The following is a 25,389-nucleotide window of genomic DNA, read 5'->3' on the forward strand; positions in this document are numbered from 1 at the left end:
AGATAATAAGGAAAACAATTAGATGGCAATTAGATTTTTCTCCCCTCAATGTTATTTTAAAATTTTCTTTGAAATCAGGCTATTTAAAAACTAAGCTCCATGAAAATGGATAAGGACAGTAATTTCTAGAGAGTTGCAAGTAGGCTTTAAAATAGCTTCCACTGTTGTTATTGGAGATGCTATGCAATACAACACAGGGAGAGATGGAATAATTGTTACTGTGGGAGATAGAAATTATCATTTTCTCAAATCCTTTCTCAATACTGCAACCATAAAGAATCCTTCAATGCCAACAAATTATAAAATTGCATTCACTGTTGTTAAAGGACGCTGTTTTAAGGCCTACTTGCCTTAAGGGCTGATGAAAAATGAGTATGAATTAGCAACATGATATAGCTAGAGAGTTTTAAATAGAGTCACTTGATAATGAGATGGGTGTCATATAAATTTAAATAAATACTTTCTAATTAAGGAAATGACATTTCCAGTTTATTCTGTGTTGGTCAGAATAACCAACTGTGTACTAGGTTATTGAGTACAATACTTTCAATCAGTCAATCTTTATTATGGTCATAGACCAGCAAATAAAAGCATTAAAACAATAATAATAGTAAAAATAAAAATAAAAGAATAATATATTGTGATTGGAAGAATATGTTTAAATAGAGATTATTTATGGTATAAGATGGTGGCGCCTGGAATGGCTGCGGTTGCATTGGCTCTTGAAGGCGAATAGTTTTGGGAGGGATAGTAAGGGCTATAGGCCACATGATCAGGAAGATTTTAATGTGTTTGAGCAACATGGTGGAACTAAGGTAACATACGACATACGACCGACAATCTTTGCTGGTCTGGCGAGTTTCTAGTTGTTTTGGAACTGTTGGTGAGACCGTTAAGTCGTTGGCGCTGTTTGAATTTGTTCTACCAGCAGCAAGATCTGACTGCTGGCCCAGTGATGGATTGTATTGCAAATCAGGGCTGTTTCCAGAGGAGGCAGAGGAGGAGAGGACCTGGAGCTTAAGGAGCGAAGGAACTGGATGAGGCTGTCAGCAGGCCCAGAGGAAGAGAGAGAGGCTTTTGGAGGAGTTGGTGGCGGCAGCAGTGTGCTCCAGGGGGAAAAGAAGCAAGGCCTCTTTAAGGAAAAGGTGGAAGAGTCAGGATCAGAAAAAGGAAAGAAGGCAAGGTTGTCAAAATACAAGCTATCTTGAGGGCTAATCCACATGGAGACCCATTTCCATCTGTCCTGTTTGCCATCGTTAACTCCCTAGAGACTAAAATGGATAATGTGAAATTTGAGCGGGCCACGAACAAGGAGTATATATCGAAGGTGGTGACCCCTTGAGAGCTGTATGCAACAAAATTTCATTTTGATGTATGCCGATTGGTGTACATTCAAAGTGACAATAAAGTTATCATTAGAAAGTCATCTTTTAGAACATCTCCCAAAGCCTCTTTAGTCTCCATTTAAACATATTCAGTGAAAGGATATAACCAAAAGTTGAATGGGAATTAAATAAGCAAATCGTAGAAGAGAATTTTTCTCTGATATGCTATAATAACAGAAAGCCCTTTCCTACAAATCTGCCTGACATTCACTTTAATTTAATTATGGCACTGAGCGAAAAGCTTATGGATTTTAGGCTTTGGGCTCTGTGCAAATTCTGTTAATCTAATTTATTTGGTGGTATATCATAATTTTATAATTTTTAATATTAGTTTATTGTTTGTATTCTTCCCTAAGATCTATGGATGGAAGACTGACTAGAGATGCTTGGGTGAATCAGAGGCTTGCAGGCTGCACACGTTAGGACAAGCAAACACTATCCATAAAAAAAGCTTCTGTTTAAGAATAATCAGCACAATTACAGAAAGATTCAGTTGTGCTATTCATTCTAACAACATATCATTATTTTATAAGTGCTGGCAATTGAAAGATAAGGAAAAGAAGAACAATTAAAAAATACTTAAAAGGGTGTCCTGAGGCATATAATTCTTCCAGTGCATTCTCAACTCAGTAAACTTGCAGGCATGTTTACTGCTAGTGTTAGCGCAATCAACATTTTACACCTCGAGGGATTGTAGCCATATGCATTTGTCTATATTCTTCACATACATGCAGAGCCAAAAAGCATGGCATAGTTATAGGATAAGATTTTGATTTGATTCTTTGTGTGTGTCTGTGTGTGTGTGTTGTAAGCTCCATTCCTAAGAGAAAATAAGCCATGTCTCCTGCTTATACAGATAATGAGGTCCATCTGTTTTTCCCCCATATTATGCATCTGAACATTTTATTTATGTTCTTCTCTCTCCCACACAGCATGATCATGATCCACCTTCCCTTTCCCCCTCCCCCAATATTTCTAGCAGAATACTGGTTTTGTTCCCTTGGTGAAAATGGTCACTAGAATTTAGCAAATATGAATATACTTGTCCCTAAATCATGACAGAAGTATACGTTTGAAAGAAGTTTGAAATGGACAGAGGGAAGATCATCTCCAAACAAAGGCATCATGCAGTTGACTATGTTTGTTTACCCAAGTAACACAGAATTATGTCACTTTTCTTACAGAGGGAATAAAACGTAACAGCTTTGAAGAGATAGTTACTTAAATATGGAGCTTGTCACCACTTGTATTTTTGCCATAATGAAAAACATGTGGAAAATCCCTTGCAACCAGCTCTGTGAAAAGCAGATTCTTCTCTAGTATGTATTTGTGTCTGTGTGTTTCTTGAAAGGAAACATTAAAACAAACTTTCACACACCTTCTTGCTGCTGACAATGCAGTCTATAAAAATCTCAGTAATTTGGCAGTAGTTTGCACATTCCCAACTACAAAAAAAAAAATCATTCAAAACTAATTGGTAACCATATGTGAGATGATAATGTTGTAATCTAGGGTCCAGATTGCCAATAACTGTACTTCCACCACTTCCACAACTGTACTTCCACTTTCTTCAGAATCTCATAATAATACTGAATATGAAAAATCAACTGTGCATTAATATAATAATATATTAGTTATCCGATTATTCATTCTTTTATCATCCGATTATTTATTCTTTTATCATGCAACCAAAGATTAGCTTTGTTTTAGTGGTACCAGCTGCCATGAAACAATGCACATTGAAAAACCTATTTCAGAATAGAATTTATATAAAGGAATGTTGAAGCTAGAAACTGCATTTCAACATCCAAGTTTATTTACTGTTGTATGAATAGACAGAGATAGAGGAGAGACTAATAAAACAGGTAAGCAATGGCATAAATGCTTTTTCTACAATCTTCAACAAAGGGCTCATAGAGAATTTCAGAAGCAATGTAACTGATACCCAGAATGGACTTTCTTTTCTGTTTATATGACGTTCTCATTGTTTTTTAACAATCTCAAAGTTTTAATCAGAGAAGCAATCAATTTTGTCTAGCTTAAGTTAAAAGAATTCTAAAAGTATTCAAAATGTACAAATCGATACTAAAAAATTTTCTAAGACAGCATAGAATATTATTGTCTTATATTCAGTGCTTTTTTTGTAAAAGAAAAAGGTGCCGGAACTTACACATGTCATACAAACCAACTTGCCTATCCTACAAGGTTCCATCCAAAAAGGTGCTGGAACTCAGTTCTGGGCGTTCTATGGGAAAAAAAGCCCTGCTTATATTTATTTTGCTAAGTTTGGAACCTACAGACTTTGTGAATTTTAAAAACTCTGAACCAGTTCTTTTGATTATATGCTAGTCATTTTTAATATACTCTCCCTTTAAGTGTAAATATCCTTGGAACCCAATGCTTATAATTTGAGAAATCTAACAAAGAACAAGGGATTGTGAACACTAATTCAACAATCATTAATAACAGAAACTATGCAAAGAGAAATACGTTAAAAAATAAAATGAGAATACAAAAATTAGCAAAACTAAATGAAATTCAGCCTTAGCTGGAGAAACAATGAATTTTGCCTTGTTTGCAAAAACAACAAACAATTGATTGTAGCTTTGGTATTAAAGAGCAAAGAAGAATAAAACCTTTAATTATCCACTAACACGTTGATGTTAGTATTTTAATTTCAAGACAGAAGACATATCCAGAGATTGGATATATATGAAGAAAATGAACAGTAAGCTGACAGAAATAAATGAAAGATCACCTTAAAATGGAGCTGCTGCCACTTACTATTCTCTGCCAATCACCCTAAACGTACATGAAATACTCTGAATAATTTTAATTCCTGAATTCTAAGTTTTGAAGCAAATCTGAAATTTCTTTTTATTAAAAGAAAATAAATTAGATGAGTTGTGCAATCAGCATTGTTGAACAATATTGTAAAGTTGATAGAATGAAAACTGATAAAGGAAATCAAAGTAGATTTAGTTTTGGAGATTATATTCATATTAATGATAATTGCTTTTTTATACTGTATTAAAATATTGCAACAAATACTATATTTAATCTTATTCCATGTATCATTGTAGCAATTAGACCTATAATTGTCACCTCAAGGTAACATGCTTATAGATAAATGAACAGACCAATCAATAATACATACATAGAAGTGGAAAACTTAGTCTCCAAATGGATATCCCCATGTAACAAAATAGGAAGGAAGGAAGGAAGGAAGGAAGGAAGGAAGGAAGGAAGGAAGGAAGGAAGGAAGGAAGGAAGGAAGGAAGGAAGGAAGGCTGAATTTTAGGGAAACAAATAGAAATCTGCCAAAACCCTTCCACAATGCAAATTTCGTGTAGGTTCTCATTCGTTTCTAATGTTTTCCTGTCTGAATCTTAATCAAATCTGCAGTACCAGAGAACTCACCTTTTTTCTTTGTGTTACAGTCCCACAGGAATTTGAAGAATCCAATGCATACTGAAGTCATGCTTATGTTTTAGCCTATAAATTGCCAGGAGTTGGAAACTTGCTTTTAAATTTTGTAGACTTTAATTTAAGGCCACTCATTTTAATAACAGTCAACAAAATATTTGCATTTTTGAAATGCTACACTAGACCAATCTTAGAGGATACTGCTGTAAAAAGCTGACAGATTTGACTTGGTTGAATAAAACAATAAAAGAAATCACGAAAAATCTATTAATTTCATATTGCAGGATGGATTCCTTCCTTTTTTTGTTCTGTTATCATCTTCATGGATTATCTTCTTTTGGTTCCACTGAGAACTTGTCTCTAACCCCTCAACAGATTGTTCCTTTATTCATAATGCATTGTTCCATTCAATTTATAGTCAGATTCTCCAAAATATTTGAGAAGCTTCCAGAGGGGTTTTTTTTCCAGAGGGAAGTAACAACTCAGCATCTTGGACAAGTTGACATTAATTATGCTTTCCTATGGTTAAGCATAGAACAATAGGAATGTTCAGGAGAAATATTTCATGAACAGTCTATAAAATGACAGCTATATTTTAGAGTAGGGCAGTTCAAAGCACTAATATTGCCACGGATACTAGAATATGTAGTGGAACATGGGAATAATGAAAAGAAAAGATGCAATTAGGGCTGCAAAGAATGGAATGTTCAACCAGGTCCTTAAGAGAATGTTAATAGAACTCTCTTCTCTCTTGCCCAATCAAATTTGTGAACTGCAGCCTCCAATGGAAAAGGACTTGGAAGTGCAAGCCCTCTCTATGAAGAAAAGATTGAGTATATTCCCCTTTAGTATTTGTTTGCTCAAGTGTCATGTGCTGGGAGGTTTTCATCATCCAACAAAACTGCATTCATCCACTTGGCACCAAGTAGATTTTCAAAACCCTTTTATATTATTCTAATTACTTACAGAAAGAAATTAAAATATGGCCTTCCAAATTCTTTCTTCTAAATGAAATAAACTGAAGTTTTCCATGTTGCATTGAAACAAAGCTAATGTGACATAGGGATGATAAACAAAACATGAAATACTAAGAGCACATTATGGCACTTTTGCTTCAGTAGGGCAAAGTACTATATCCACGGCCTCTTTTCTGCATTTCTTTCCCTTTAACTATGGCCAAGATGGACAACATAAACCATTGCTAGTAGAAAAATATCACATTTACCAACAGCCTTGTGAGGAAGAATAGCAGAATCTATTATATCAGCATCTTTCAGCAGTGTTACAGCCAATTTAGAAAGGCTCAGTTGTTGGGCAACTTCAAGAGCTATTTAACTGTAGAAAATTAACTTTCATAAAGATTTGTAACATTAGGAATTAGTGCTTGATTATTTCCTCTGAGTCCTTAAATGTTTCCTTTTCCGTCTTTAAGTTTGTTTTGTGTGTGTGTGTGCTTCCTAAGTATATAAAACCTATCTGTTTGATAAAATAATAATAATGAACTATAATAAAACAGTACTTGCAACAGAATATGTTAATCATATAACAATTGTGGATAACAATTAATTGTTAGATAAAAATACAAGCAACAATATGAAGTGGTTAATAAAGAAGGGCTGTCTAGCAGAGGAACCTTCTGTCTGTAAATAATATCGAAAACTTTTATCCTTCTATCAGAAATTCTGGAACAGATACCAGAGGTTACTGAATACTTAAAATCATAGGATATTGTACAAATGCATCCCATTCTCCCAAATTAAAATAAAGGTACATTAATTTTTAATATGTACATTGCACCCAAAAGCCTCTGAAAAAAATACACATTTCCTCTTTGAATTATTTTATATGCTTGCTTTTTTAAAATGTCTTTATTCAAACTAAAAATTCATCAGGGAAATTTTTATTGCACAAAATATTAAAAATGAATTTCAGTGACACTGTCTGCAATATATCACTGCTTTCAATAGAATGACAGAAAAAGCATCATGTTGCTCTGCCATAAGATCTGTCCTTTTGGAGCATGTGAATTACAATGCAGATAGAAAAAGAACAGGGTTTACACTGGGATGCCATTTTTCTTGAATCATTCTGCCCTCCTTCCCCTGCTCCTCAGACACTGCTAGACTTAAAAGTCCTACACCAAAAATTCAGTTCTGCTGACTTAAGTTGAAACTCCATTGATAAACTTCCTGTACTCTCATTTACATATCAATCTGTTTTGTTAGCAAAACATTAAATTCAACATAAGCTTTTTTCTTAAGGAAGACTTCAGCTGAATTCATCCTTGGGGATAAACACCATGGTTTTCAACCTACAACGGCTGTATTTTCACAATATGCTAAATCAAATCCAAATGAAGTACATTACTTCTTTTAGCCTTTTTAAGAGGCAAATTTAAGTTTGCTGTATTATAAAAAGTAGTAGAATGAGTAGATCATCATTGCAAATTCTCAGTATTTGTAGAGCACTATGGCAAAAACATACTTATAAATATCTCTCTCCCATGAATATGGCAATGAGCACACACACACACACCCAAAAAATGTTTGTATGCCATTAGGAATTTCTTTATTCGTCTACAGTTCCTTCCTTCCCTCCTTTTCAATGTATTAAAATGAAATTAAAACCAGGCAAAATGAAAGACAGTTAAAAAGTTGACAAAAAGATACATATTTTTATCATTTATCTGCACATTGGGAAAAGGACCAATACTGTTCTGGAAAAGCAACCTGTCAACCATGAGATCTTGTTACCTGAAATGGAATGGGGGTATAGGGCACTTTAGGTCCTGCAAACCCCAAAATGAGAGAACAGATTAGGGTAGATGACTATGTTTATGCAAATACTGAGTATCCTGAAATATACAGCTGGTCTATAATGAAATAATTTATATCTTTAAAGGGAATGGCCAAAAATATATGACAATATAGAGAATATGCTGTTCACACAGTTCAAAAGTGTTCTATGAAGTTCACTGAATTTTAGCTACAATGAGTTCCTCCCTCCCATTTTGTCAGACAGTTTTACCCACAATTGCCATTATAAGAACTAAAGGTTATTTAAAACAGCTGCAGTGCTTTTTCCAAATTTCCTGTATTGTGAAATGACAGCAGTATCTGGTCTGGTGAAATCCACCCAACATTGTCTCCTAGTAAATTTGTAAAGAAATAAACCATCCCCATATGTTTAGTCAGTGTTTGTTTTTCCATCAGCTGCCTATGAGAGGTAGGCAATCTTTGCACAATGAAAGTGAGAGTGTCTGCATTTAGCTGCAGTATAACTGACTCTATTGTAAGAAGAGGATCAAACTCTTTCTCAAAGAACCACTTTGCCCCCCTTTAAAAAATGACAAAGTAACACATGAAACAGATCAACATATTTTCTTCAATATAAGTTGCTTGTTAATGCCATGCCTTTGATTCACAGTTAAGATTTCAATTTATTTGATCACACAATGAATTTTTATTTTTTATATTTTGAAGAGAGTTTATGAACTGAAGGAATGAGTGATTATTATATTAAGAACCAAGTATTTTAAGCTTGCACAGCATGGCAGCTGAGTGCTATGACTCTAAATCATTTCAGGTGTTTTGTTAAGTGACACCATTTTAGCTTAATTACTAGGTATTTGGAAGACTGTGTGAAGAACAGGTAGTTGAAGGAGCCAATGAGCTTAAGCGAACCATCTGTTATGTATATCAAAGAAGAAAACACATGCTTATCACAAAGAGAATATTTCCCAAACAGAGTCCAAATTTCAAACTATGCCACAGTCGTCGTCTTCTTCTTCTTCTTCTTCTTCTTCTTCTTCTTCTTCTTCTTCTTCTTCTTCTTCTTCTTCTTCTTCTTCTTCTTCTTCTTCTTCTTCTTCTTCTTCTTCTTCTTCCTCCTCCTCCTCCTCCTCCTCCTTAAATATTCAAATTGCCATTTGAAAGTAGAACCAAAGACTTTTTGTCTCTTAGGTTGGGTTTTGTTGTTGCTATTCTGTTGTTACAATCAATAGAGCAGACTCTTCAAGTTAATGGTTCCAGATATTTGACTTCAATTCGAAAAATCCTTATCAATACAGCCAACCTTTTTTTTTCTGATAATTTTCTAATAAGTTGCATCTTTAGTCTAGTTCTTGTGTGCTAAATTGCTTTATATCTTTAAAGAAGCATTTGAATTAGAAGAATCAGTGTTTGGCAGAGCTATAAGTAAGGACCATCTTACTTAAATCATCAGTTTAGAAATTTGCTTTATCTCCTCATTTTTCTTCCATCTAAATTAGTGTTAGCTGTCTTTTAAGCATATTCTCTTTTTCACCCACTCATAAAATTTTCCCAAAATTTCATAGTACTCTGACTCTGTCTTATCTTTAATTATCATTGTTAATCTATTCATTTCCGCACATTCCATTATTTTCTTGATCACCTCTTCTTCTGGAGGAGCTTTCAGTGCCTTCCAGTTTTGTGCAAACACAATCCTAGCTGCAGTGGTTTGATTATATGAATAATCAAATATGTGTTCTCTTTGCTATATTTCTCTGGCAAAATACCTAACAGGAATATTTCTGGTATTAATTCTATACGTTGTATCATCTTTTCTATCCATGATCTGATTATGTTCCAATAGGTTTTCGCTTCTGCACACGTCCACCACATATGATAGAAAGAGCCTGGTATTTGATGGCATTTCCAACATTTCATAGATCTGTCCTTAAACATTTTAACTAGTCTTTCCGGAGACATATGCCATCTGTAGAACATCGTGAACTGTTGCCATTGTCAGTTTATAGTTTCTTTCCCATAATTGCTGCCATCTATCTAATTCAATCATATATCCAAAATTTCTTGACCATTTTATCACTGACTCCTTAACTTGCTCCTCCTCTAATTCCCTATATAATAAGTAGCTATACATTTTTTAAATCCATTTTTCTTCAGTTCCCGTATTTCATCTAACTCTGTTCTCCCCAAATTAAAACCATCTATTTTAGCATCTTTTTCATATCTAGATTGTATTTGCGTTCTCATGTACAAATCCATCTTTATTCCTTGTTCCTCTAATTGTTGTTTGGTTTTCAGCTTCCCCGTGTCTGTTAGTAGGTCTTTATATCTTATAATGTTTCCCATGTTAAATGTATTGGGGTGTATTAGCGCTTCCATCGTTGAGAGCCAATCTGGAATCCTCAAGTAATTCTTCCACTTTATTTTCTCCCAAACCATCAATAAAGAATTCCTGATATGATGTCTATGGAAATAGCTGTGTATTCTAGTTTTCCCATACCATATGAACACATGCCATCCCAACTGTAAATCATGTCCCTCTAATGTCAATAATCTAGTATTCCTCAGTAAAATCCATTCTCTCATCCATGACATTACTGCAGCCTGGTAATATAATTCCCAATTAGGTAAGCGAAACCCACCTCTGAGTCTTACATCCTGTAACATTTAAATTAATCCTTGCCCTTTCCCCCTGCCAAATATATTTCAAAATTATTTTATTTAGCCCATCAAAATATACTGCTCAAAAAATAAAGGGAACACTTAAACAACACAATGTACTGTATTTAATAGTAGGATGTCTTATTTTGTGTTCCCTTTATTTATTTTTTTTGAGCAGTATATTTCTTTTCCAATCTTATTGGTATTGTTGAAAACAAAAACAACAATCATGGTAATACATTCATTTTGATTATCGCAATCCTGCCCATTAATGATAATTGTACCTTTTTCCATTTATCCAAATCTACTTTGATTTGTCTTTTCAATTTGTAATAGTTATCTTCTTTAATTGTTGTACATCTTGCTGTCAGGTGAATCCCCAGATATTTTACCTTCTTTACAATCTGTATCTCTAACTTTCCCATCAATTCTTTTTTTGTTTTTCAGTAGTATTTTTCACTAACATTTTTGTTTTATCTTTATTAATCTTCAAACCTGCTAACTCACCATATTTTTCTATTTGTTCTATTAATACAGGTCCTGTCTGTAGTGGCTCCTCCAAGATAAATACTAAATCATCTGCAAAAGCTTGTAGCTTATACTCTTCTCTCTTAACTTTCATACCTTTTATATCCTTATTCTGTCTTATAGTTCTATATAGTATCTCTAGTGTCAATACAAACAATAATGGGGATAAAGGCATCCCTGCCTTGTTCCCTTCAAAATGTTAATCTTTTCAGTCATATCTCCATTAATCATTATTTTGGCTATTTGCTTATTGTAAATTGCTTTAATTACATTTATACATTTTCCCCCAAAATCCATAATCTGTAGTTGTCTTATCATGAATTGCCAATTCACATTGTCGTATGCTTTCTGCGCATCCAAAAACATCAATGCCATCTGTTTTTTGGGATGTGTTTCATAATATTCTAATGTGTTTAATATAATTCACATATTGTCTCTAATCTGTCTTTTCGGCAGGAACCCATTTTGATCCATATGCATAAATTCGTTTAGGAACTTTTTAAGCCTTTCGGCCATGATTGATGCGAATATTTTATAGTCCACATTCAGCAAGGAAATCAGTCTATAGTTCATTTTCTGCATTTCCATTTCTTCCTTTGGTATCAGGGTAATAAGTACTTCCGACCACGAATCTGGTATCTTAGCTTCAGAGAGGAGTTCATTATAGAGTTCCAGCATTACATTGCCTAACAGTTCCTGCAATGTTCTATATAGTTCCGCTGGTAGCCCATCTGGTCCTGGTGTTTTGCCATTCTTTTGTTTTTTAATTGTTTCTGTTAATTCCATCATTGTTATTTTCTCTTTTAGTAGCTTTTTAAATTTCTCCGGTACTTTAGGTATCTCTGTTTTTTCCAAGAATTGTTTTATCCTATCATCTGAAATTACTTGTTGCTTATAAGTCTCATAATATTCCCAAGCTATTTTTTTCTTTTCTTCATTCTGATGTTGTAAAGTCCCCTCGGCATCTTCCAGTTGTTTAATCCATCTCTTCTCTTTTTCCTTTTTAATTTTATATGCTCCCGAAGGATTGTCGCTTTTCAGCTGTTTCAGGGATCTGTCTGAGATGTCCTGTAGGGATGGTGAAGAAGGGAGGCATAGTTTTGGCAGCACAGGAGGGATTGCAACCTCCTGGAGAGCCGACGGAAGCTTCCCGGACCAGCAGCTGTCAGATGGCCATTGCAAGCCGTCACAAGCCAGGGCGGCCACTTGGAAGATCTTGAAAGTAAGTTTGGAGGATTGCCTGGGTGAGAAGATTGAGAATCCTTAAATGCTGAAAACTGGGGGGGGAGGGGAATAAGAAGAATTTGAAGCTGTGGAGAAATGGGGAAGGGAGCGGATTTTTAAACTGCTCCTCTCCTGGAACTGCAGCGGCGGATAACAATGGAAGGCAAAATGAATCAAGTATCTTGGCTGAGAATACCCTTGAAGCTTAAGAAAAAAAGGGAGAGTAAGTGACCTTGAATGACAGCTGCTGAAGTCACTGATAAGAAGTTTACAGAGTCTGTTTTTTTAATTTGCGGAATGCTGGATTGTTTTTTACTTTGATTTTTTTTTCTTTTGGACTAAGGCACAGAGACTGAAACGAACAAAGAGCATAACCTGTATGGATTAATTTATTTTTTTGGGTTTTTTTTAGATATAAGGATATTTGGCTTTTTCCTTCTCTTTTTCTTTCCTTTTCCCTTTGTACTCACCTTTACTTGTCGCTGAAATTTTTTGTACTCTCTTTTTTAGGGGGGAGTACATTTGGATTATAATACCCCATCAACATTTGGATTACAAACTACTGGAGAAAATGAAGAAGACTACAACACACCCAGCAACAGCTGCCCTAATATCACAGAGTCCAGTGGCACAGAAATCACTGGACAACACAACGCAGCAAGATATATCCAACATGGAATTGAAAAGTATGATACTGGCTCTACACATAGACTTCAAAGAAGGGATTGGCAAACTAGAAGACGACCTAAAAGAGGTTAAAGAACTGATGGAGAAAAATGAACAAAGATTGCAACAAGCGGAAGAAAGAATTGAATTAACAGATAAGAAACTAGAGGAGATTGATAACCGACTTACATTAACAGACAGGAACCAGAAGAAAATGATCATTGCTTTAGAGATGAATAGAGCTAATTATTATTTAAGATTCCAAAATGTCGAAGAAGAAAAGGGAGAGAACCTAGCAGATGTAATGGCGGGAATATTAGCAGAAGCATTGGAGGAAAGCAAGGAAAAGATAATTAATGATATAGATGAGATATTTAGAATATATACTAGATATGCAACGAGAAATACTCTCCCCAGAGAGGTGCATATAAGATTTACTAAAAAAGCATTAAGGGTAGATATACTACAGAAGCTGAGAAATGTTAAAATAAAATATAAAGGAAGAGAGATAGTGATGTTAAAACAGATCCCAAGAAGAGTGAGAGACCTGAGAAAGGAGTATGAATTTCTGACAAAATGCTTAATTAAAAAAGGGATAAATTTTAGATGGTTAATACCAGAAGGAGTAATGATAAATTGGCAAGAACAGAAACATAGACTGGACACAATAGAGAAAGCAGATCTTTTCTATGATCAATACTTTGGGCAGCAAGAAGAAGAAAGGCTGAGAAGGGAAAGAGTAATCAGACAGCAAGGAGACAAGACAGAGAAGCAATGGAGTAAGTATAGCATAGAACAGGAAGAAAGGGTATTGAGAGAAGGGACAAGAGCAAAAGAGGCAAAAGAGCAAAGAGATGAGAATAACGAGAGCAACTAAAACTTTGAATAAATAATCATGGAAGAAGAAATAAAAGCAATTTCGATAAACGTAAATGGACTGAATTTGGCTATAAAAAGAAAAAGAACACTAAATAAATTGGGGAAATTAAAAATGGATATAATTTGTTTACAAGAAGTTCATACTAAGAAACAACATAAAAATCTACTAGAATATCCAAAATTGGGAGAATTATATAGCTCACTTGCAGATCAGTGGTATTATATATTCAAAAAGCAATACAAACTACAGTGTTATATTCAGATGAAGAAGGGCGAATTTTAATGGTGGAAGTAATTATGAATTGTAAAAACACTTTATTGGTAGCGATTTACGCCCCAAATGAAAACCAAGAAAATTTCTATTCAAAATTACACCAGAAAATAATAGAATTGGAATTCGAAAGCATATGTATGATTGGGGATTTCAATGCTATTGTAAAGGCCGGGCTGGATTATAATACAACAACAACAAAAAAGACCCTAAGGAGAACACTTCCAAAATCTTTTCATATGGTGGACCAATTAAATATATTAGATGTTTGGAGAGAAAATATCTGGAAAAGAAGCAATATACATTCTATTCTAACAGACACCTGTCCTGGTCGAGAATAGATATGATATGGACATCAATAGACTTATTTACAAGTACACAAAATATAAACATAGAAACAAACACATGGGTGGACCACAACCCAGTCACAATTATATAGAAAGGACAAAAAAAAAAGAACAAGACGGACATTAAATCAAACTGTATTGAATGAAAAAGACTTCCAGCAATATATGGAAAAAGAAATGACTTTCTTCTTTAAGGAAAACAAAACAGAAGATACCTCAGTTCAAAATGTCTGGGATACGGCGAAAGCGTACATGAGGAGGACTTGCTATATCTTACATGGGGAAAAAGAATAAACAGAAAAGACAAATTAGGGAAAAACTGGAGGAAGAATATAAGACTCTTGAATTACAGAAAGATACACAAAACAAAAAGATAAAAAATTTAATGGAGTTGAACAAGCATAAAATGAACTTAATAGAAAATGAAGAGGTGGCAAGGAAAGTAAAGGCAGCTAAACAACCCATTTTTGAACATGCAAACAAACCAGGGAGATGGTTGCTGTGGGAAAATATTAACTTATAAAATTGGACCTGTATGTATTCTGTTATCAAAAATGCTAAAAATGCAAGAAAGATAAACCATTATTAGGGAATGTATCTGATATTCAAACTATTCCTTTTTAATTTTATTATCAAGTCATTCATTAAACTTTTAGAACAGAATGATGTATATATAAAACACAAGAGAATCAAGTATACTAAATTCTGTAAAAAATCATTTGGGGTTTTCAAATTATTTAGTCGGATTTTAGTAATTTTTTGCTTTTATCACTTTTGCAGTACTTGCAATTATTTTTTTCCAGCTCACACTACAAGATACTCAGACAACCACTGTCCTCTTTTTTTTTTAGTGTATATAATAAACTAACACGCTTCTGCCCATATCTATGAGTACAATCAAAATGGGATTGGGAAAATAAAGTTTGTAAAGGCAGTAAAGGGGAAAAAGACATGTACACAAAAAGATACTGCTTGCAATTATTCACTATTATTCATTATTAATCAGTGAAAAAGAAGCTAATAATACTAAATGGTTTGTAAAGAATAAATAAATCCACTAAAGAGTACAAGTGAAACTATTGTCTAGAACAGGGGTCAGCAACCTGAAACAGTGAAAGAGCCACTCGGAACTGGTTCCCTCACAAAAGGAAAAACTGGGAGCCGCAAAAAATGTGTGCGCATGCGCGTACATGCACACATGTGCAGAACAGAGTTTGACTGAAGAGTGGAGCTAAGGTAAGATATGCATCTACCCTGCATATTTGAATTGATTGGTTGAACTTTTTTAGTCCCACTTTTTTTTTTTGGACTGCACATGGCAGAGAACTGGGAGCCACAGGTTGCAGACCTGTGGTCTAGAATCAATAAAGAAAATCAATATTGTGAACAAAAGGAAGATAGAGAATGGATGGGATTGAAAAGAGTAGGAAAAAATGCTAAAAAAGGAATTACCTCTTCTAGGGCTATTTTCTCCATCAGCTTCATCTATAAAAACCATCCTGCATGGCTGACTTGTTTCAAAATGTTCAATGTGTAGCATAAGTAGATGACCATCTGGCTTTGTCAAGAAAATAGTGTCTAATTAGAGTCTATACTCATAGATGATTGGTACACATTCTTTATATTGCTTGGCTTCACACACTATTTTGAACCCTAAACTCTAATTAATAAAGCACAATTCATGTGTTTTATGTAAACACTACACCCAAATAAAATCATTTTATAGCTTAAAATATATTTAAGCTTAAACATTGTGTTTCCAAAATATGTCAAAGCACAAATTTCCCAATGCATCTTAGCTTAATCTGGTGTATTGTATGAAATAATTATATAAACATTGAACCTTTTCCTCCAACCTTTAAGTAGTCAAACATCTGTTGACTCAAAAAGGAAGGAGAAAAAGGCTTAGGATGGGGCTTGCATATAAATAGGCTTTGATTCTTATGTTTTGCTGTATGCAGATCTTTAATATACATAGTTTCTATCTAAAATAGTTATGTAGCGTGTTGAGCTTGTGAAGCTTCGGCTACTAAGAACTAAATGTGAGGCTGAATGTCTGGGAAGCAATGATTTATTCTATGGTTGTTGTGTGAAATCTGATAATGGCATGCAGACAGACATTTGGGGATGTCAACGGCCAAACTATTTCATTAATGCAAAGCATATGTTCTACTATTGAAATACATTTTACTTTTCAGTGAATTGAGCAAAGTCATACCAGATTTCTATCTTTAATTAGCTGCAAATTTTCAAGCAATGCTAGAATGTGCCTAGATGAGAAATTGCTAACCTGATTATATTTATAAACCTGTAGTGCTATTCTCTAACTTAGTCTTGAGAGTGGTGTTCTCCAGGTGTGTCAAGGCTGAAATAACTAGAAAGGAATTCTGGGAATTGCAAAACAAAAGTAACAGAAAAATGCCAAGCTGGATATGGTTATTTTATTTTTTCTCTAGTGATTACAGGGGCTATTTCATATTTCTTTGAAGTAGGGTTCATTGTGATTTATGGTTTTTTTGGTTTGTGATTACTGCAAGTAATGCAAATGTATGGAAAACCATAACACCTGGCCAATGTCCTCCTTCTTTTCCATCTCCTGTGTCATCTCTAAATATGTTAAATTAATCTGGGCTATCTCAAAGGTCTCATTAATCACTGATCAAGAATTCTTAAGTTGAAGGACTAAATCTCTTTTCAATTTTCAAAGACTAAAAATGTTCTTCAAAGTACTATTGAGGCCTTTAACATATTATCAGGAAAAACAATGTAGAAGGGGAAGGTGAGGAGGAAAGGAGAGCAAGAGCAAGAGCAAGAATAACTCTTGGCTATGTAAAACAGGTGAAGAAATCTCTGTCTGTGTTTCTTGGCAATGCTGGCTAGGGCGTTTGGGAGTGCTGTAGGTTTTTCTTCTCTGAAAACTTTCTTAAATGTGTTTAATCTTAATTAATTTCATCAGTACTATTTATGACATCTGTTAACAATCTTCCAAAGAAACTAGAATTACATTATATCTCCACAGTGCAAGACACGAAATTTTAAATCAAGCTTGCAGTTGAACACAAGTCCAGCATCTTCTTTACTATATTCTAAGTCTAAATTAAAATTATGATTTCTCAACAATAGAAAACTAATAAAATGTATGGACATTTTTCCAAGATATGAGTCTACCAGCTCTAAAAAACTGTGTTCAAATTCTACCTATATGATCCAAGTGAAAAATTGAGATTTTTTTTTCAAAAGATAATTTAAAATCCCTTAATCAGAGATTATAGACCTCTCATACAAACTTTGAAAAGCTTCCTGGTAAATTCCTTTTTTTCCTCTTCAAATGCTGCTAATCCAAAATAAGATATGCCCTCAAGAGATGTAGGATAAATATATCAAACACTATTTAAAGACAGGTATATTATGCAATGGTATTTATTAACTATCCATTCACTTCTAAAAAAGAATATCAAAGAATATTATTTTTCAACTTAAATTTTGTTTTGTGAACTATGATAAGCACTTAGTCTATAATTAAAAACATAAACTTAAATGTTTAAAATATAACAGGAACTCATCCCAATGAATTCCATGAAGAGAACATCTTTTCCCAACCACACTTCTTTCAAGATCCTGGACTCTGGCTTTAAGAACAAAACAAATTAAAGGACAACCTATTAGGAAAGACTGAATTAGCACAATAAATTATGGACTTAGATAACTGATGGCAGTAAAGTTAAAAATAATACCATAGATATCTATGTATTTGTGCATTTATACAGTTGTATTTATTCATGCAAGCATAATCTTTTGTCGCCTTTCAATTCAAATAATATATATTTTTGAAAGATCCAATTAATATTTATATAGCCCACGCATTAAAAATTATTTGTGACTTATATTAACATATATAGGACAAATAGGAATAGCACTTAGAGTAATATATCGCTTCATAGTGCTTTACAGCCCTCTATAAGCAATTTACAGAGTCAGCATATTGTCCCCAATAATCTAGGTCCTTATTTTACTAACCTGGGAAAGATGGATGGAAGGCCGAGTCAACCTTGAGCCGCTCAGAATCAAACTCCTAGAGTAAGCAATGAGTTAGCCTGAAGTACTGCATACTGACCACTCAGTCACCATGTATATTTGTTTATAGACAGGTAAAAGAAATCCTCAAGCCTTGTCTCCTCAGTTCAAAGCACTTTTCTTTGGTTTCATTACTCACCAAAGGGGCAGTGACCATGGAACTGAATAATGATCTGATTATTTAGAGTCCAGAAATCATCACATTTTTCCAAACACTTCTTTTGCAAGCATACCATTACTGATTTTACAATTGTAACATCAGTAACAAGTAGAATCTGCTACAATAAAATATATGGTAAGAAAGGTAGCTTCAAAGAAGAAATCAAGGGTGAGGAATGTAAAAAACTAAAATCCTGGCCAAAAATATGACAGCTTCGCAAAAGGCTCTCTTAGAAGGATTAACTGGATTTGAGATTGTTAAAAGGGTCAAATATTTGGGGGTGCTTCTGTCGCCCTCTAATACAAAGTTATATAAAAATAACTATGAAAAATTATGGGGGAAAATTCAAAAAGAAATGGAGAGTTGGGAAAAATTGCAATTGTCTTTGTTGGGGCGAATCGCAGCAGTGAAAATGAATGTCCTGCCTAAATTCTTATTTTTATTTCAAATGATACCAGTTCTTAAGAAAGATTCTAATTTGGAGGAATGGCAGCGAGGTATCAATAAATTTGTTTGGGCAGGGAAAAGGCCGCGAGTTAAACTTAAGATTATGCAGGATACTCGTGAAAGAGGTGGTCTTAAAATGCCTAATTTTAAATTATATTATGAAGCTGCTGCGTTAGCAGGAATAAGTGATTGGATCAATTTGACACAAGAGAGATTATTAAATCTTGAGGGCCACGACTTGTTGTTTGGCTGGCATGCATATTTGTTGTATGATAAGAAGGTAGATAATGTGTTTAGAGTGCATATTTTAAGACAGGCATTGTTGAGAGTTTGGAAGAAGTACAGACATAAGCTAGATTGTAAGATACCATTGTGGGCAATCCCAAAACACGCAATAGAAAATATAAATGTTGGTTTTAAACATGATGTGACTACGTACAAGGAGATTTTAAGCTTGGAAAGAAATGTCTGGTGTTTGAAACCATATAGCCTCTTGCGAGATGAGAAGATTGTTCAAACTTGGTTTCAATATACTCAGCTACGGGCCAGGTGGAAAGAAGATCAGAAAAATGGTTTCACAATGACTGATGAAAATCTGATAAAGCAAATCAGAAATCAGAGTCCAGCACATATTAAACGGATATATCTTGCTTTGATCGAAATTGATTCAGAAACAGAACTTGTTAAAGATTGTATGATTAAATGGGCCCAAAACATCCAAGAAGTTATTACAATGGACACGTGGGAAAGGATTTGGGTGAGGAACGTAAAATTCACACAAGCTCAAAATTTAAGAGAGAACTTTTATAAAATGTTTTACAGATGGCATTTAGATCCTAAAAAGCTTGCAAGTATGTATCCGAACTATCAGCCTAAATGCTGGAGGTGTGGTGAAGAAGATGCAACATATTTTCATATATGGTGGACTTGTAAAAAGGTTAAGGCTTTTTGGATAAAAATTTGGTGGAATATGCAGAAGATTTTTAAGCAAAGGATAAAGTTTTGTCCGCAACTTTTTTTGTTGGGAATAATTACAGATGCTATGGTTGTGGACACTAAGCTGATGTTGAATTTAATTACGGCAGCAAGACTCTTAGTAGGTCAATATTGGAAGAAGGAGGAACTGCCGACTATAGAAGAATGGACTTTAAAGGTTTCTGACCTGGCAGAGATGGCAAAGATCTCGGCTTATTTGAAAGATCACTCGCAAGAACGTTATGTTATGGAGTGGAGAAAATGGATTGAGTATATCCAGAACAAATATGGGACTAAGAAATTTCATGTAGCATTTGAATAAGTCTTCCTTTCTTTTCTCCTTTTTTGTTTTTTTTTCTCTTTTTTATATATTTTATATTAATAGTGTTTGTAGTTATCCTATATGAGCTAGAGAGAGAGAGATTTTAGAGTTTATGGTTGTTAGCGTATGGATGTTTATGATTGTTTTTTTGGTTTTTTATACCTTGTACTTAGCTCTGGGAAGTCGGGGGGGGAGGGGAGGGGGGGAGGGATAGGGGAGGGGTAGGGGGGATTGTTAAAGATAAAATGTATGATAAAACTTTTCAATAAAAAAAAGGTGAGGAATGTATGGTGGTATCATTAATGGTGAAAATACCTACAGAGAATATGTGGAGAACAGCAATCATGTTGCTTGGGGAGAAGGGGTGGCATGATTATGGTGGAACTAACACCATATCCAAGAATTTGCATTTCTGAAGTCTGCTTAGGAGATTAAGATTGACTGTTCGATGTGGAAGAATAAGAAGGTTGGATTGCAAACCTATTAAAAACCATTAAAATCCTAAAACTGATTGCTATAGGATTGTAGCCTTAATTTCCTTATTCTTTGTTCTTTATTTTGTTGGTGCCAATTTTGAGTAATTTGTATGTTTGTGGCTCAGGTGGGCACGGATGCTTTCACCAAAGAAGTGAGAAGCATATACCTGTGGTTTGCCAATTTTATCTTCAGAAAACTACAAAATGCATTAACTGGGTATTTAACTTTGGTGCAACCAATTTGTTTCTGTCTCAACAACTATGTTATCGGAAGATTTCTACTCCTAATGTAGCATTATTATTTATAAACAGCTCTTGCATCATTAATATCTATACATTGCATAGAATTTATTTTGCAGTAAAGCAATAGAAAAACATGAGTAATAGTTTTCTTTAGTGGGATCCCCATTGCTGGAAAGTCCTTGTTTAGGTCTTATCATCCATTCCATTTTTTAAAAAAAATTTCCAAATTAAAAAACCAGCCAATATTTTCTCTGCCTCTTTTAGTCTTCTTGACTATATTCTTCGCAACTGTCTTTTTTCTCCATTTGTACATTCACTGATATATGATCTATTGAAAAGGGGAAAATATGATTATATTGATACTCCTCCTCTCTCGATAGTATTGACAGCACCAATTATTAAAGATTTTGAGCAAGCTAAGAGTCCAAAGACCTGGTCTGTAATGGTTTTCTTGTTATCTGAATGCTTTTAGAGGGAGCACTAAGACAGGGCTTTTCAACCTTTTCACCCATTGTACCATTTTTAGGATATGGCAACATCCCAGTACCACCAGTCACCTAGCAAGGTGTCAAAAACCTGATGACCAAAAAAAAAAAGAAAAAGGAAAAAAGTGATTAAGTACAGGTAGTCCTCGACTTACAACAGTTCGCTTAGTGACTGTTCAAAGTTACAATGGCACTGAAAAAAGTGCCCCCAAGCCACAACCAACCAAGACACCTGCCTGCCCACCAGGCGGCGCTCTTCCTCCGTTTCATTGTTGTGATCATTTCTGTTGAGGATTGACAGCAGGGGTGTGGTGGTGGGGGTGTTTGGTTTTTATTTCCCGTCTGCTGGGTGGCTGCAGCAGGTTTTGGTCACTTCACATGACCCTGGGACACTGTGACCGTCATAAATATGAATCAGTTGCCAAGCATCTGAATGTAAATCATAAGATCCTGGAGATGCTGCAACATTCCAGCTGATCGGCGCTTCTTCTGGGCTCAGCAGACGTGCCAGGATCAGCACCGAGCTCCAGCTGGAGCCTGGTGCTGATCCTGGCACTTCCACTGAGCCCTGACAACCCTGCAGCTCCAGCCAACTCTCATTCAGGCTTGTGCGGTGCTGCCACCAGTTCAGCTCATTCCTCTCCCCCGCTACCACTTCTTTAGGATGGTCGCATACCACCTGCCAGGTGCCAATGTACCACAGGTGGTACCCGTACCACTGGTTGAAAAGCCCTGCACTAGGAGACTTCTGTATGTTAGGTCAAACTTATTGGGTTATAGGGTTAGGTCTCAACTCACTATGGGGCAATTGTGAAAAATTTATTATTTCTCTTTGTAGCAGCTGGGAACAGTACAGGGCAAGGCAGTCAGAATTATTAGGAGCTTTAGAAAACTTCTATATGAGAGAAGGTTTGAATGTTTAATTTTCCTAGGTTGGAAAAAAAGATGACAGCAATATAACAAATAATGAAAGACAAAGAGAAAATAGATGAGAAGTTTTTCTTCCCTTTCTTCCTTATTCCAAACCCTAAGTTAGTATTCCCCCAATAAAACTGATTGAAGGAATATTAGAATAGAGAAAAGTACTTCACATAGAACAAAATCAGTGGAATTCGTGGTCAAGCAATATGGTAGTGTTCATTAATGTGCCTTCAAACCCCCAATCGCAGGGGAGGAAGGTTGGAAGAGGTGTATGTCTCCATCTTGCCAGTCACTGTGAGAAAGAGACCGGACTAAGATGAGCATTGACTTGATTCAATAAGATTATTCTTATTTTTCAGTTTTTATTATTTTCCCTTAATTTTATATCCAAATTAGATCATTTGGATTTTTCTGCCTGTCTCTTTCCACTTTTGAAAACATTATATGCCTGACATATAATAGCATATGATAACTTCAACAGACCTGGTCTAGTGGTTAAAGGATAAGTCTAGAAATCAGGAGATTGTAAATTATAATTCTACTTTAGGCATTAAAGCCAGCTGGGTGACTTTGGGCCAATCACTTTCTCTCAGCCGTGACACTGTGTGAGTGAGTCAATTCCTGTCACAACTAATGGAGCCACAAACAGTTGATCTAAAACACTGTTAAAAAAAGTTTATTAATCATATGAAGCATAGTTTATAAAAAACTGTGAGAATGATTATAATTTTGTCTGTTTCCAACACAAGTTAAAATATGATGCCAATCAAGCCTTATTAACTTGGGTTTGTTCAAAATTAATGAAACTGAACAAATCTACATAATACAGAAGAAACACATTTAGAAACATCAACAACACATATACATGCATGCAGAATCATCATCCATCTAGTCCAGGCATGTCAAACTGCCAGCATGTGGGCCAGATGCATCAAGCTGAAACTGCGCCCACCCCATTGCCAGCAATGGGGGGAAACTCATGATACGTCGCGCGATGTCACGTGACATCGCGAGCTTGACATGCCTGATCTAGTCCATTGCTATAGAAAATGCAGCCCTAAGGCCATTTGTTCTTGCCAGCATTCCAACTGCAGTCATCAATGTCAATAGACTAAAAACATCTGCCCTTTTCTTTTTGCAAATTCTGATATTTTGAAAGGGCCTTAAAGAGAAAAATGTGAATCCCAAGTGCTGAACAGCTTTAAAACTCCCATTGCATATCTTTGAACTGAAGAACCATTCTCAAAAGCAGATCTTGGCCCTGTTACTTTTATAAGGTAGTGCTCAACATGTTATGCAAAACATGCTGTGACCTTTCAGCTGCACTCCTGACATAGCCAAGATTGGTGAAGATCTCTTCCAATCTTGCTTCCCAGGTTCATTTTGGTTGGAAACATCCATAGTTATATTTTAGACTTTGAACAACATGTAAAGCAGCTGCTGCAGAAATTCCAGTCTTTTTATCTTGAGAGGGGGGAAAAAACCCTAGTACTGGGCAATGCACATGGGTGCACCAGTGAGAAAGATTCTTATTTTAGTCTGCAGGGAACAACATCTGTGCTTGTAACTGAGGATGGCATGTGTACTGCATATGAGCCAGTCTATTCACACAGCCAGTGAAACCAATTGTGGAATCAGCAAAGGTTGTAAAAGAAATCCCATGACAGGATGGGAACAATCAGAGGGAGAGAAGCGGCATTCTTTTTTCCACAGCTACATCCCATGTTTCCCATCTGTATGGGCAGCTGCCATACAGATGTGCCCTGACAAAGAAACAGGTGATTCAGAGTTAGCAAAGCCAACTTCATAACATCCCAAGAATAATCTAAATTAAAAACAAGATTTTTTTCCCAACCAAACATTTCACTATTTCAGCTCTGTGCTTGTTTCTGGAGTGTAGTGTAATTGTCCTTTTTGGAAGAAAAGAGAGGAGGAACTGAACTGGACTTCTGGGAGAGGAAGAAAAGATTTCTATATTACAAAAAAATTAAAATTTATTTTTATGGCAAAGTAAATTTGGAGAAGTCTTACTAAATCTGGCTGCCTGCCACAGGGTGGAGTTTTGTTTTGATATCCTTTTAGAGTCTGCAGGTGTTTGGCACATAGAGGAAACAAGGACAGCTGTGATAGTTCAGATCTGCTATTCCCCTCCCAATATTTCTCAGAAGTGATGTAGTGTGATGATGTCTTATACCTGGTATCTTCTACTTGTGTGGCATGCCTAACTACATAGTCACAGAAAGTCTTTGCATTTTATACTATATAAAGGGAAATAAAAGGCACTTGCAACAGTCAGCTGGAAATGGCTGTGTAAAAATACTGTACATAGTGCATATTGTTATGATAGCTGCATCAGGAAATACATCCTGTCAATCTAGCATGGGCCACTTTCTAAATTAGTTTTCCAAGGGCTCTTCCAAAATGCTAGTACTCACTGAGTATGAACTGATATGTAAGAAAACATGTTTTGAAGTTTAATATATCCTGCCTTGCTTGTTTGTTGTCTTCCTGCGAGAAGAGGGGAAAAAAAGAATAGGGACTGTTTAAACCACAATAAAAAGGAAATACATCACAATTTGCTTATGCTCCAAATTCTGAATTCTATCACAGATTCCTTTGAATAGGTAGACCACCATACTGATATCAGGAGATGTTGGAAAACTGCAAACCAGGCTGGAAGAAGGAATCAAGTGTGTACCTAGCTTGGAGTCATTGTGCAGCCACAAGGAGCATAAGCTTGACCTTCCTCAAGTTCCATGAAGCCTTATCTGGTCATTCCTGAAGGAAGGCAAGCAGTCTGTTGAGATTCTTATCACATAGCTGGTAGATAGTAACTGACTTTAACTATACATGAGTGGCTCTGGTTGCTTCAGTCTGACAGCAATTGAATGTTTAAACTAGACTTCCAACCCCATACCATACCAGGTGTGTTTGGATTACAATAAACTCTAGGCATGCTGGCAGGGACTCTGGAAATTATAGTACCCACACATCTGCAAAGCACCAGGTTGAACAAGTCTGATTTAAAGATTGTTGGAAATTCTTTTTAATGCTGTACATAAATCTTGGAGTGATTAAAGGCATGTTTAAAAAAGAAAGTTTGGAAATGCCTACTTATTAAAAACAACTAC

General features: G+C 35.2%; 1 protein-coding gene across 2 annotated transcripts in view; it reads right to left on the bottom strand.

Annotated features, from left to right (window-relative positions):
- The window catches only part of SUGCT (succinyl-CoA:glutarate-CoA transferase), a 351,908-nt gene that overhangs the window by 186,977 nt on the left and 139,542 nt on the right, over window positions 1–25,389 (bottom strand). Inside the window, exon 13 of one of the 2 annotated variants that reach the window (XM_083378303.1) lies at window positions 24,540–24,766. The exons of the other annotated variant lie outside the window; for it this stretch is intronic. Within the exon in view, the coding sequence (XP_083234429.1) occupies window positions 24,683–24,766 (84 nt within the window). The 3' untranslated portion in view covers window positions 24,540–24,682. Of the gene's footprint in view, window positions 1–24,539; window positions 24,767–25,389 lie in introns of those variants that run through there. 2 annotated transcript variants of the gene reach the window in all.

The sequence above is a fragment of the Vipera ursinii genome (genome assembly GCF_947247035.1).
Source record: "Vipera ursinii genome assembly, chromosome: Z".
NCBI classification, from domain to species: Eukaryota; Metazoa; Chordata; class Lepidosauria; order Squamata; family Viperidae; genus Vipera; species Vipera ursinii.